The sequence below is a fragment of the Numenius arquata genome, chromosome 13, assembly GCF_964106895.1.
Source record: "Numenius arquata chromosome 13, bNumArq3.hap1.1, whole genome shotgun sequence".
NCBI lineage: Eukaryota > Metazoa > Chordata > Aves > Charadriiformes > Scolopacidae > Numenius > Numenius arquata.
In genome coordinates this window covers 1,050,477-1,064,611 of record NC_133588.1, presented here as the reverse complement: position 1 = coordinate 1,064,611, position 14,135 = coordinate 1,050,477, and the positions used below count along the sequence as shown (strand labels likewise).

General features: G+C 43.8%; 1 protein-coding gene across 1 annotated transcript; it reads left to right on the top strand.

Moving 5' to 3' along the window:
- The first annotated feature begins 5,271 nt into the window (after positions 1 to 5,271).
- OSGIN1 (oxidative stress induced growth inhibitor 1) lies at positions 5,272 to 10,672 on the top strand. The gene is made up of 5 exons (XM_074158075.1): positions 5,272 to 5,415; positions 7,961 to 8,097; positions 8,402 to 8,593; positions 8,932 to 9,023; positions 9,679 to 10,672. Exons 1-5 carry the CDS (start codon positions 5,331 to 5,333, stop codon positions 10,670 to 10,672), a joined length of 1,500 nt encoding a protein of 499 aa, XP_074014176.1. The 5' UTR covers positions 5,272 to 5,330.
- The last annotated feature ends 3,463 nt before the right edge of the window (positions 10,673 to 14,135 follow it).

Here is a 14,135-nt window from a genome sequence, read left to right as displayed (position 1 = left end):
CACTGCTAGTTAAATTTAAAGTGAAACAATGGCTTCATATTTATTAAAACAACTTATTCTGGTGAAATTAAAATAGATTATAAAGTATCCTACTTTGATGTGGGTTGTGAGAGTATAGAATTCCTTTTCATGAACTGTTTTTTTTATATCACATGGTTGATAGTATGCATTTTAACATGATATCAGCAGTCTGCCTGATCCCCTTGAGATAGTAGTTCCAAAATAGATGGCCTCAGAGATAAAAATATGCAGCATTTACTACTTGAACTGAACACTTTGGCACAAATCTATTTGATTTGTTAAGGGCACTTTAAATTTAGCAAGCTTGATCAATTATTCCACTGAATTGAGTAAGGCACCTTGGATTAAAATCCTAGTATGTTGTAAGTTTTACAGGAAGCAGTCTGACTCATTTTACAGCTACTGTGCAACGGGCTTATAAGCCTTTTTCTCACTGAAAAAAAAAATTATAAACTGAAGTCTGTATTTTCAGATCCATTATATGATATAATAAGGTGAAAGCAAAACCACAAACTGTCCAAATTAGGAAGAAAGTTATCACATTTTCTCACCCTTTTGTGGCCAAAAAGATCACTAGTGTTAAAACAAGCACACAGTGCTATTCTATCACTTTTGTTCCCACCTGTAATTATAACTAGCAGTTTTTCTTTAAAATACAGAGGAAAAACCCAATTCTGCCACAGGAAGCATGGCATTTTATGAAGCCTCAGGTTTTAATTTGTGCCAAGGGTTAAAAATGAAGGTATTTGTTCAACGCAGGACTTGTGCCATGCATGGCTCCTATAAGCCTTCTTTTGCGGTAGTTACGTAGTCAGCTGAACATTACTAAGGAAGATCACTACATCATTCATTCACAAGCTGGGAAGGGGAATATTCCTGCTGACTCATGCTTATAAGACTTTTCCTTGCTCCGCCTCCATTCATTTCAGCCCCTCCTCTCCTCTCTTCGTGCTGGGAGCCTACTGTATTTAAACAGCTGTCCTAGAGCAGAGGCAGGAGTTGAGGCTTGTGGTTTGGTTGGCTTTGCTGACTGTACAGGCATTTTCCTAAAGATCTCACTTCTCATCGGACCTGCTGCTAAAGGTAGGGAGGCTACAAGTAAATGTAGAGAGCTCTGTCTGGCATGCTGTAACATTGCTGTCTGAATATCGCAGGGCTGGTGGTCGTTTTTTTATGTACCATAAAGGTGAATTTTTTTCCACATACTTTAATTGTGTTAATAGGGTCTGGCATGCAGGAGTGATAATGCAAGTGTGCGTGGGGGGAACAAACTTCTGAAACTTGTAGGCAAGTATAAAATGTAAAAGCTATTGAGATTTCTCTTTTTTTTTAAAAGCAATAATGAATTAAATTTTAAAAACTGCTGGTGAAATGAATGGGTTGATGAAGAAAAGAAGCTGAAGAAAACTGTTGCTTTTGTATTAGCGTTGTTCTTGTTGAAACCTGAGTGCCAGGGTAGCTCTTTCAGGCTCTTCCATTATTCATGTATACTGACTGCCCTGCTCTCTAGAACTCTCCCCATGTGCTGCACAGGCCACACCTGGTGGTCCTTACCTGAGCAAAGGTGTCATTGATGTTACAGGGAGAGCTACTCACGTATGGCTGATGTAACTTGGCTTTTCATTTCTGCTAAAGACCATTTAGTGTCATTGCCTTGCTAAATGCACCTTTGCTTTTTCTTCTACTCACTTAAAACCTGTTTCAGTTGTGCAGCCTGCAACTACTGGGGGCCACACTGACCAGCTCTGAGTGAATGATAGTCCCTCCAGGCTGGGGGCTGTGTCGGGAAGGTATGTGGAGTTTGGCCTGGAATGAGCTGGGTGCTTTTCCAAGCCAGAACACTTATGTAAGGTCACACAGACACTGAAATGCTTTGGAAGCAGTGAGGAGATAAATTGTGGAGCCAAATGAAGAGGAGGAAAGAGACACCCATTTAAAGTCGGAAGCCTAAAGCAGGAGCCAGAACAGAGATCAGTGTCACTGAGTTGACCAAGTGTGAGTGCCCAGCAGCCTAGTCTATGTAAAAGGAGGGTGAGAAGAGCAGTCTTGGGTTTCTTGCTAGCTCGGGCTTTCTCTTGCTATTTACTAGTTCTGCAGAGATTTAAAATAAACTTAAGTGTCCTGTGTGCTTTCCAATAGCTTCAGCAAGAACAGGCTTTCATCTGCTACACTGTGTTAGTTGTACAGGCTACCAAGGTATATGTGGACCCTTGATTCTAAGATTGCAAAAAAAAAAAAGTTAAAGTAATCCACCTTTACTTCTAGCAGCAGGAAAAGTGAATGTTTGGCCTGAAAGAAATGCCTGAGATGTTCTGAGTTTTACCCCCAAAATCAAACATTTAGCCTATGGGGTGGGAATATCACAATCTGGTTCATTTTTGACTAAAAAACTGTTAACTACAAATTATAGAGATGGCAGCTATAGGATGTGGAAGGGACTTTTCCCATTAGAAGAGACATGCGAGGACAAACAGAAGCATCTCTGATGGTTAATCTTGATAGAATTGTCCAGTGTCAAAACTTCAGGAACAAAGCGTGTAGCACTAGAGTGGTCATTCAGGGGTTTTGTGGACCCAGATCCTAAATAAAACCATGGCTAGGAATGGCCACATATATGCATGGATCTAGTAATTTCATCAGAATAACAATTGTGTTCCTCTAGCCATTAGGGTTTACTTTAGTTCCAGCAAATGATCCTTTTTCACGTGTCAGAAGATACAGAATGGAGGAGGAGTGTGAAATGAGGACAGTGTTATCACTGAGCCCGTGGCTGCCAGCTTTGCTCTCTATCAGGGTGGGGTAGGGTGCCTAATGCAACGGCCAGGAGCCAAGGCAACCTTTCTCTGATGCAAACAGGCCTGCCAGGCTGACTTCTACTGTCTTGTGCCTTTTTTGTCCCCTTCAGCCTCCCCCAGAAAATTGCTGGCACACAATGGCATGACTTTGCTCCCAGGTCTTACAAATGGGCTTGCAGGCTCATTATGTGTATGCTGGTTTTGCTGCTCTGCTGGAACTGTTGCCATGTGCTGTACTGGGTTGGTTCAGCAGTCCTTGCTTCCAGCAAAAATCCCATGGATGTTGCTGGGTTACCACTGTCTACAGAGTGCATACAGTCTCTGTGAAAGCTGCTGCAGGCTGCTACGGAGCAGAAACCTGGAAGATCACTTCCAGAGATCTTGCTTCCCTCTTCCAGACTCCCGATAGTTTCACAGAAACAAGATGTGCACTCTGTGTTAGGAAAGACTAATGAGAACTTGTTGTCTTATGTAGTACAGCCATGGAGAAGGGTTTCTTTATTACCATGGAGGAAGAAACTTCCACTAACCTTCAGATAGGTGCTGTAGTTTAGCTGGTTTGAGGGAATACCTTACTGGTCACACCAGTGTCCTGTTCCTTTGGTGTCTCTGGCCATCCCAGGTGCTAGTGCTGAATTCTACCAGTTGCAACTCTGGAGCTTTGTGGTGGGGAATTATTTGGTGGTAAATTTCCCCAACAATCTGCTGAAGGTGGTGCAGGTTTTGGTTCATGTGGCAGAACCTACCAAAGGGCTGGGGCAATATTTGGGCCATTAGGCTGTGCTCCTGCAGCTAGCAGGGGTGCGTTAAATATGCTTTAAAAAGTTGGTGTATGCCTCAGTATAGACACAACAAGTGTTCATCTTCTGTAGTGCGTGCATCTACCTTTGAATCTCAATTAAACTGGGAACCTTGAAAGTTTCCTTGAAATCCAGCTCTCTTCAAAGCTAGATGCTTGAAATTACTTAAATTAGAAAGCATGACCAGTCTTTTTACTAGTTCTTGCCCTGTCAGGCAAAACACACGAAAGTCTTAGACTAATGTTTAGTTACGTGGTAACAGGTGACCTGTAAGTGCTACTATACTGTGGTCTAAAAATTTGGACAAAGCTGATAGTTTTGAATTCAACTTGTAAGTCTTATTATGTGCCTCTCTACATAGATGTACTCAGTCTTCTTGGAATAGCTCCGTCTAGCCCAGCAGTGGCTGTATATTAGTGAATGTGAGAATTGTCACACCCTTGCAGGAAAATGGCACTTACAAGATTCCTCTGGAAGCCTGGAGTTCTGCAAATCCTAAACTCACCTGTGTTTTTCTGGCTGCTCATTCAATCTCCAGGGACTTTCTGCATTACTGTAGTTGCTGGTGATGTAAATGTCAGGCTTAAAGTGGAGTGTTACACTTGTAGGATGGCATTTGCTGCAATACCTGTGTCAAAGGCAGTGATGTGCCAGACCTTATGGAAGTGGCAGTGCACTTGCCAAAGATCTTTCTGTGTTTGACAAGGGTGTGGAGAGCATGCCCTACTGAACGAAGACATGCCATTCAGTGCTTTTTTACTTAGCTTTCAAAAATGGCAATAATGGCTTTATAAAAGACTATATAATAATGGTTATATAAAAGACTCTGTAGATAAAAGCTTAAAAGCTTATGCTGAATTTCAAAAATTTCATTACTATCATGGTAAAAATATATTTTTAACTTCTCTAGATTAGTGACAGTATAGTTGAGTTCCCTGGAAAACTAAAGAGGTCATTATTTGACAGAGTAGGATTCCTGCAGGAACGGCAAAAAAACTGAGTCAGTGTTCATTGAGTGTCTGTGTAATGGTTAGATTAGTTTTGTAGATTCCACTCTAATGACACCTTAGTCTCCAAGATAATGATGTATATTTTGTTTAAAGACTTGTTGCTAATTACTTGTTCAGACCTAGAGTTTTCTGGAAAATTTACAAAGGCGGCTCAGGAACTACACTAGTACTTCTCAAAAAAACCCTGTAGCAATGGATGGTACATATTTGAAAATGCAGCCAGGAGACTTCCAGCCTTTGGGCAGAAGTCTTAAGTGAGGTTTGTTCTAATTATCAGTAAAAGCACAATTTGCTTTAAAGAGTATGAGGTGTTCATGATAATTATGACAATTTTCTGCACAGCACAGGCAGAAGTGAAGTTTTCATTAACAAGCTGCAACACTTCAGTTACTGTAGTCAGAGGATTGCTGAAGTTGCCAGCTATTCTGGAGGGACTGAAATTCATGTGTGGAAGAAAGATAAGGGTTCTCTCCCTTCTTTTTTTTTGGTGGTGTATAATCAGGGAATCATCCTTTGGCTCTGGAGGCAAGAGGAGAAAAAGATAAGTAGGCCTGTCCTGAGCGGAGAAGTGTAATGTGATGGTCTGCAATGGCAGGATAATACTTCAGATCAACCTGCATTTGTAGAAAGTAATGGATTTTTTTTGTCATAAAGGCAAATAATTCAAAACTTATTTGTCTTCACAGGTAGACTCCAGGACCTAAATGCTTCCGGACAGGAAGATGCATGCATTATTGACCAGACCCCAAAATAAGAGTGGGTTCAAGCCACTGCCTGTTGTCATCATAGGTAAGCTTTCTCCTGCCAGCATTACTGTGTTCTCTCGTGCTGTTGGTGCTTTGGACTTGCTGTTTTCAGCTTTTGTTCCACGTGTTCTTACTCAAACCAGAAATGCCTGGCCACTGTCCTTTCCCTGGCAGCCAAACTTCCTCTAGTACGAAGAGAAAGATCACTAAGAGACAACTCTTACAACTCCCCCACAAGGGAAGTAGGGAACCAGGTATTTGACAAACTGGGACACATACCTCTTTTTTTTTTTTTTTTTTTAAATAGTAATGTTGGTAACCTTTTGGGCATCGGTTCAGCTGAGCCTGGTTTTTCCTCTGGATACTTAGAAGGGTTTGAAACCTTTTCACGAGAGATAATCACTTCTCAGTGAGTTGATTATCCATAGTGCTTGAATTTGAGGTGGGTTTGTGTGATCTTTCCCCCCTCCCCCCATTATGTGTGTTTAGAAAGTGCTCCAGATGCTGTTAGTTTCTTAAAATTTTTCACAGAATTCTTTTAAAATGCAAGTCGGCTACACTGATTTTGTACAGATTTAATAGAACAGTAAAAAGCTGTGATGTTTCTGCCAGTTCAGAAAGCAGGTTATGTAGTAACTGTCTTGTCTCCCTTTCAAGAGGAGAGCTTTGTGATGCGAAGTGATTTCTGGAGCAAAGCACAAGTCATGAGGTCAGCGCCTTCCCCTCCGTGACCCATCATGAGCTGTGCTCCAGCACAGGTGCTGGACCCTGCTCATCTGAGCGTATGCTTAAATGCCTTGCAGAGCTGGGTTCCTTCCTTATCTATCATCTAATTTATAGCCCCTGAGAGAGCTAGTCCAGAGTTAGTGCACCGCATAAATCACACTTAATCCTTGCTAGCAGTGAGTTCAGCGAGGACACTGCTACCAGCAGCTTCTAGTCTGAGGGTGACTTTGCACTGCCCAGCTGTACGAGTCTTGAGGTGGGAGGGAGGATATTTTTGGTACGTCCCTAGTGCACTTCTACAGGGATCTAGTGTGGAGATGTCGCTAAAGCCTGGGAAGCACCAGTGTGAAGATGTGAGCTGTGAAGAGGCTGTTGGATCGAAGTGGCTCAGCTGTTTCACTGCAGCAGGATGTCACACACAGGTTCCAGCTGCTTCCCCAGGCCCTGCTGCAGGGAGGCTGTGGGCTCCCTCCACTCTGCTGGCAGCCTCAGAAAAGCAGTTGCTTTTGAGAATAGTTTGAGCCCCAGAGGCAGCTGTACTTGTGACCGTCCATATCAAATGTAAATGTGGCTCAGAGTAAATCCTCAGTGTGTGTTGCTGAGTGTTGTGCACTAAGTTTGGCTTAGGTACCTCCTTGTAGTTGCTAAACCAAAGTAGTAAGCTGAAAAGTGTTATATTTTACTGTAGCTTAGTTTGCTTTTAATTTGTGTTGCTTTTGGATAAGTTTCCTGCAAGTGGAATATTCCAGATACTGACCTGAAGCTGTCCTTGCTCAGCATAGCAGACTTTGACCCCAGCTGCGGCATATGCTGCCCTTCACATCGCTCAGCTCACTGTTAGCTCTGCAGCCCAAGCCTCCCTCTATCAAATCCCTAAGGAGCAGCCTTTGCTGCAGTTGCTCACGCATGTGGCACGGGCACTGTGTCAACACAGGCTGCTGTGTCACTTCAGCTCTCCACCCCTGTGTCGTCACCGCACTGTGTAATGGGGGTTAGTCACATACTGGTGAGCAGCAGAGCCTGAGCAGACAGAGAAGCTGACACCGTTATGCATACACTGTAAAATATTAAACATGCTGGACAACAGCCATGTGAAAACTTTCCACAGCCTGCTCTCACTGGGCTTTGGAGTCACATATATCAAGTTTTTTTTCCACTGGCTGTTGGGTGGTCAGCAGGAAGAGTTTAGTCATCCAGCAATCTGTTCAAAGTGCTGTGTTCCGGGGGTTTGCCTTCGCATGGCAGAGATTTTTTTTCCTTAACACGCTCCCTGCAGCACCATGGTAGGGCTGGTTCCCATTTGAGGACATTTAAAAGTGTCCTCAAGACCTGTTAGTCAAAACTGCTATTGCCAGATATCCCTTATTAGATGGGATTTCTTACTGAGCAGAGCTGTTTCCCCTTCACTTCGATAGTCACTCTTTTTTTGTGGACTTGCTCTGTATCCTGTGTGTGATGAAAATCCCTGTAGTGGTGTGAAATGTGCATCCAGGAGAACTGAGGCCCCCAGTCAGTATGTGACTAGTTTCCAAATCTTTGAAGAAGTTAATGAGCAATAATTCAATTCATCAGCATGCTAGAGACTTCAGGCTTCAGGTGATGTTATCCTCTGGCTTTAGCCCAATGTCTCTTCAGCAAGTTCTGAAGACCTTGCAATGCAAATAGGTGTAACTGGGCAGGAGAAGGGGAAATATGAGGGCAAAACAATTTCCCCAAGTCCATCAGTAGTCAACCATCACACTCCCCTGTGTCAACAGCAGTCTCATACACTTTGAATTGGCCTGGGTATTAGAAGCACTCCTCAAGGGTCTGCTCTATCTGCAGGACTATAAATTCTTCTCAATTGTGTCTTCTATTTTTAGGGAATGGACCTTCAGGAATCTGTCTCTCATATTTGCTGTCAGGCTACATCCCTTACTTCAAAAGAGACTCTCTTCATCCTCATCCCATTCTTCAGAGGAAACTGGAAGAGGCACCAGATGTCTCTATTTTGGACCAGGTTCGTGTAAAGAGAAACAGTATAACATCATAGTAAAGCATCCTAGGGGTATAAGTGATAACCTCATTTGACTTTCAAAGTACACAGACAGAATGAGCCTTAGGCAAAGTACTTTTAGTTGCCCAGATCTCCCTTTTATGAAATGCCAGCATTGCTGCTATTTCTTGAGGTAGTCCTCAGGCTATAACAGGGTCTTTGTGCCAGTGAATGAGCTTCACAGAACACCAAAACCACTCTGGGAGTAACAAGCTGTCTGCTGCCTGGCAGGACACGCATTTTGAGCATCTGATCTGCCTTTCTTTAGGATTTGGAGTATCTCTCTGAAGGCTTGGAGGGACGATCCCACAGCCCTGTGGCTCTTTTGTTTGATACCCTTCAGCGTCCAGACACAGACTTTGGTGGAACAGCAGAATCTGTCCTCACTTGGTGGCACGAGACTGACAGAGCCATCCCCCACCTGGTGCTTGGCAGAAACGCTCCTGGAGGTGCCTGGCATGTATGTGAATTGAAGCCTAACTGCTTAGGTCTGCATGTTGTGAAATAGCCAAATGTGTTGACTGGAGAGGCAAAAGCTCTTCTCATATACCAATTAGCCACGTTTGATTTTATGTATATAGACAAGCAAAAATTTAAAAAAAAAAAAAAAAGGTATGAGAGGCATTTATATTTCCAGTCTGTTGTTCTTTTTGGAGAACATGAATAGTTCAATCCATGACAGCAAATCAGAGGAAATCGCTGATTTTGTGATCAGTGCTGTATTGAAACATGACAAAATTGCATTTCACTTCTTACATTAAATAACTGAAAGTTATTTTACTGTGTTTCTTGTTCCAGTCTATCGAGGGCTCTATGGTTACCCTTAGCAGAGGTGAATGGATGGGACTCCCAGATCTCCCGTTCAAAGACTGGCTAAAGCAAAAGAGAAGGTAAGATAGCTATGGTGCAAACATTCAGAGGTTATTTGGGAACCTGGGGTGGTCTCCTTGAGTGTAGCTGCCCATCTGTTATGGGTGATTCTAGTGAGAGAAAGGATACCCTCCCACCCCCCAGTAAAAGTCCATTCTGCGTTCAGTGATTCAGGTTAAATTGCAGTGCTGCTTGGAATGTGTCCTTCTCAACACCCACTGGGAAGATGGATCACAGTGACCATGAGTTCTGCATAAAGCTTGGAAAAGGCATGGTCATCTGACTTCTATGTCTACTGCTGCTGTCCCTAATGACAAGTACAATCAGCCCAGCTGCTGTGCAGTCTCTGAGGTGCTTCTGCTCTTGAGATGGATAATCCAAGAGTTAAAAATGGAATGGAAGGAAGATGCAAGAGGAAGGCATAAATGAGCAACCATGTTCTTGGGGATGGGATTCTGGGACTCATGCTAGAGAAAGCTGCCTCTGTCCAACAGCTTGTGGACCCGAGTGTTAGCTCTAAATACCAGGAATAACTTTGCTGAAGTCAGGGAAACTAGATAAGTCATCCCTGGTAGTGCCAGAGTAGATGGCTCCAGGATAGATTCAGTGGAAGAGGGGAGAAATTTCTGTCTCTTACTTAACTGCTGCTTGACCTTTGTTTGTACTATATTACAGAGGCCTCAGAAACAATCGAGCCACAGCAGAAGACATTGCTCAATATTATCAACACTACGTGGTGAGGAAAGGGCTGCAGAAGAATTTCATATGTGGTACTGTTGTGACCTCTGTGAGGAAAGTGAGTGCAGAGAGCATCTCCAACCACCTACAGAAAGATCTGCAGGAGGATTGTGACTCGCTCTGGAACTTCAATAAGAAAAGTACAGAGGTCTTCCAGGTGGATGGATTCTTCAAAACTGTGAAAGGTGATAAAGAGCCCTTCTCCATCTATGCAGAGAATGTGGTCTTAGCTACAGGAACATACGATAGTCCTTCTTGGCTTGGGGTCAAGGGAGAGAACCTTTCCTATGTCCATCACCAGCTGTCTGCCCTAGAGGAAGCAGTGAAAAACAACAGCATTGGCATCATGTCAGATCCAGTCTTGATTGTAGGTGCTGGTCTGACAGCTGCGGATGCGATTCTCTTTGCTCACCATTGCAATATTCCAGTAATCCATGTTTTTCGGAGACGAGTCACTGATCCAGGTCTTATATTTAACCAGCTCCCCAAAATGATGTACCCCGAATACCACAAAGTCCATCAGATGATGAAAGAACAGTCAGCTGCTTGTGCTGGGCCCTATGAGTGTTACATTAGCCTTCCTGAACACCATGTGCTATCCTTTGGCAAGGACAAGAAATGTATCTTTCAAGACAAGAATGGCTACCAGAAAGTCTATAAAATTTCCATGGCTCTTGTTCTAACTGGCTCAAACCCCAACCTCTCCTTTCTGCCAAATAATGGCATTGACTTGGTGATGGACAGTGGCCAACCAGTCAATCCAAAGAGGAATCCCATAGATGTTGACCCATTCACCTATGAATGCACTCAGGAGAAAGGGCTTTATGCTCTAGGACCTCTAGCTGGAGATAACTTTGTGCGCTTTGTGCAGGGGGGGGCTCTGGCTGTTGCCAGCTCTCTGTTAAAGAAAGCAAACAAAAATCCCCCCTAACAAAACAAAAATCCTGTGCTAACTGTGTCTGCGTTACTGCTGTTTTCTTAAAAAAGCAAGTCATCTGATTTGTACAGCCTCAAATGTGAAGCCCACTCCTGGTATTCTCCAAGGTTATGCAGAGAGTTACTAAGTTCTTGCTGAGTTATTTGGGAAGATGAAGTCACCAAATACAGAGTGGGTTTCACACACAGCAGTACCTTCAGTCCCTGGGGATTCAGCTCCTTTCCTGCACAGCTGTGTACAAAGGCTGCAAGGGCTTTGGATCTTGTGCCTGGAAAAGCAGGGAGCACGGTAGTGATTGCTCTTCTGTGCAACACCTTCCAGGTTGCTGAAAACTGAATTGGGGAACAATCAATGTTAATTATTTCCAGGCAGCAGGCTGACAACCCTGTGTCTGTCAGTGTCTTACAGTGTTTTTTCACAAAACAAAGCCAACCAACATGGTTTTATTTGCTCCTGTAGCTTGGCTGTATGTTCTTATTAGATCAGAAATCACTGAAAGATGTTGCAGGTACCTCTGGCCCATGAAGTGGTTACTCTGCAAATAAAAGCTGACATAAAAACAGTCAAAACTATTGTCTATCTGACACCAGCAACAAGTAATATGCAATATCTTTTTAAACAAGAGATTCCTGTGATGTGTTTTTTCTCCTTCTTGAGAAGGAATGCTACTGATTTACAAATACTTGGTTTGCCATCTTGCAGCTTTCTAGTTTCTAAATCCTAAAACTGCAATAGCCAAATTCTTGGCAGCTGCTGTAGAGACAGCAGAACTAAAGGGGAGCTACTGGTCTGTCTTGTAACTGCGCAGGTACTGTATGGGGCTTCTGCTGCACAGGATTTCAGAAAGATGTAATATGTTGTAGATTGCGTGAATTTCTAATGTAATGTGATTTTTTTTTTTTTAAGAATACTATTTCTGTGAAGGGGAAATCGGCAGAGTCACTTTTAGATAGTTTTGTGCTATATATATATATAGCAGTTTTTAATACTAGTTTTCTAAAAGATTTTTATTGGCAAAATATTTTGTTACAGGCTTTCAGTCAGTGCTTTGGATGAGCTGGGGTGGGTGGGAATGATGTCTTATGTTGCAAACAGCATTCTCAACAGACCTCCAAGGCCTTTCATGGGGAAAAATCAGAGTCCTAGCTAATCTTATTTGATGTAAAGACAGACTCCGCTCCCCGTGCTGCGCTGAAACTCACTGACACGGTAAGATGTTGCGCATGGCTCTGGAAAGCTGAGAATGTGGAGACAGTGGCTGTTTGTAAATGAGTCAGCCTCAAGCCGAGATGTGTAAGGAGCTTGTCTGTGGTGTCGCTGTATCACACTTGAATGTTTTTGCCACTGACTGTTATATGAAATTTTTCAATAAAGTGATTTCAGACTTAGTCTGTGCTTGGTTTTTAACTCTGAATCTCTGATCCAGAGAAGATCTAATGAACTGTTCATCAGCTCCCTGGAAAGCACCAGGGTGTGGGTTGTGCCTGCTGAATCCTGCATCTTTCCCCTCCCGAGGAGCACTCCTCTCTGGATTTGCTTTCTGTGTATCTTCCTCTCTCCAGCAGGATAGAGAACCCTTGTATAGAGTGCTTTGGCAGTAGCTAGCTCTTCTGTGAGGCTAAAACACAACAGCAAACCAAGCTATTTGCCAAGCATGTTCTTGCCTAGGGCTTCTTAGATCTTTTTCCTGCTACCTACTATCTTCTCCTGTCAAAAAAACCCAAATCGGGGCCTAGTCCTGTTTAGATCAGAAGGGACAATTGAAGGTCTCTAGTCTAACCCCACTAAAAGAGGGTAAGCTTTGGAGTTAGAGCTGGTTACTCAGTGCCTTATCAGGGAAACCTTGGAGTATCTCCCAGGATGGAGATTGCACTATCAACGTTTGATTGCCCCAGTCAGCATTTGATCCCCTTTGTTGAGAATTGTGGGCCGTTTTCTTCGCGAGTTGAAGTGTCCCTTCAGTGATCCAGTTTGTTTACTGGATCTTGGAGTGTGTTGGGTTTTTTTTTCTCATTGCACAGGTCTGAGGTGACAGTTATTCCCCTGTGTCTGTTATCCTGGCAATACTGGGATTCATGAGTATGGATAATACAAGATGGCACCTGATGGCACAAAACCCTGTGGTTTTGGTATTCCCCAGGAGAGATGAGCTGGTTCTCCGTTAACCCTGCCTTGTGCTCCTCTAGACCAGGTCCCAAGCAGTGCAGGATTGTGCTCTTCCTCTCCTGCAGCTGAACTTTGGTAGAAAAAAATCAGTGGCCACCTTTCTAAAAATACCATTTTTGGCCAGGTCTCAAATTCCTGCATCAAAAGCAAATGAAGTGGAGAACAAAAGCCAAAGGGCACGTTAAAAAAAACACAAGGGACGTTGGAGTGTGCTGGGAAAAAAGTGTGTAGGGTTGGTGTCCAGTGAAATGCTGCTCTTCCCATCACTGTGGTCAAGGTCCCAGCATTTGTGCTGATCATTCCCACGTCCCATATTATGTTACTGTGATCTAATTTGCCCTGTGCTGGGGAGCTCCTAACTAGGGCAGCAGCCTGTGCCTGCGTCGGGGGAGCTTGGGTGACCATGTTTTAAATAGCTGGCTTTCTTGCCCAAGATGGATGAGCTGATTGCCTGCCCTGTGTAGAACCAGAAAGGGAAGTGGTTTTTCACAGCTGAGGCTTAGAAAATATCCTACATTCTGCCCCCGAGGGATTTTGAAGCAGAGGATCTCAATAGCAGAGGTAGTGGTTTGCTCATCAACAATGACAAGTCCTCAGGGCAAGGCTGCGCAGGGCTAATCCAAGTTGTCATTTAGCTCTCCGTATCCAGGGAGACAAATATGGATTATTGTTCCAAAACAGCCATGAGAGTCAACAGATACCAGCTTTGTTACGTATGGGATTCACCCATGCATTATTACCTTGACCTACAGCATGTGACAGGACTAGGAAAAAAATTAGTCTCCTCTTGGGCCTTCTGCACATCACATGCCCCTGGTGAGAGTGACGCAGGTTCGTCAGGCGAGATACTAAACACTTTCACTGCCGTTTCTATTGCTGCACATGAGGCCCAGCCAGACAGCTACCTTGGCGAGTTCCCTGGCTACTTAAAATTGAAGACCACTCTGCTTCGTTTCTGTCCCCTGCAAGTCCTTTGATGTTCTCTCTGTGCTGTCCAGTGGGAACCTCCTGCAGCCACCATGACCAGAGCAGGTCGGTCTGGGAAGCCCTGAGCAACTCCCTGCTCTGCTCAATTTGGATAGAGCAGATTTAGTTTTGTTCAGGCCTCTGGCTGCTGCTAAGAGGTGATGTTCCTCACTCCACAGCAAGGGCTCCACGTCAGGCACCCATTTTCTGTCCTTCAGGGCTCCTCAGCCTCCTTTGGTTTCCTCCCTGAAACTCATCAGTCCCCAGTTTGTGTCTTTGCAGAAGAAGCTCCCGAGACCCGCTGGCACTCGCCAGGAACAGGGGA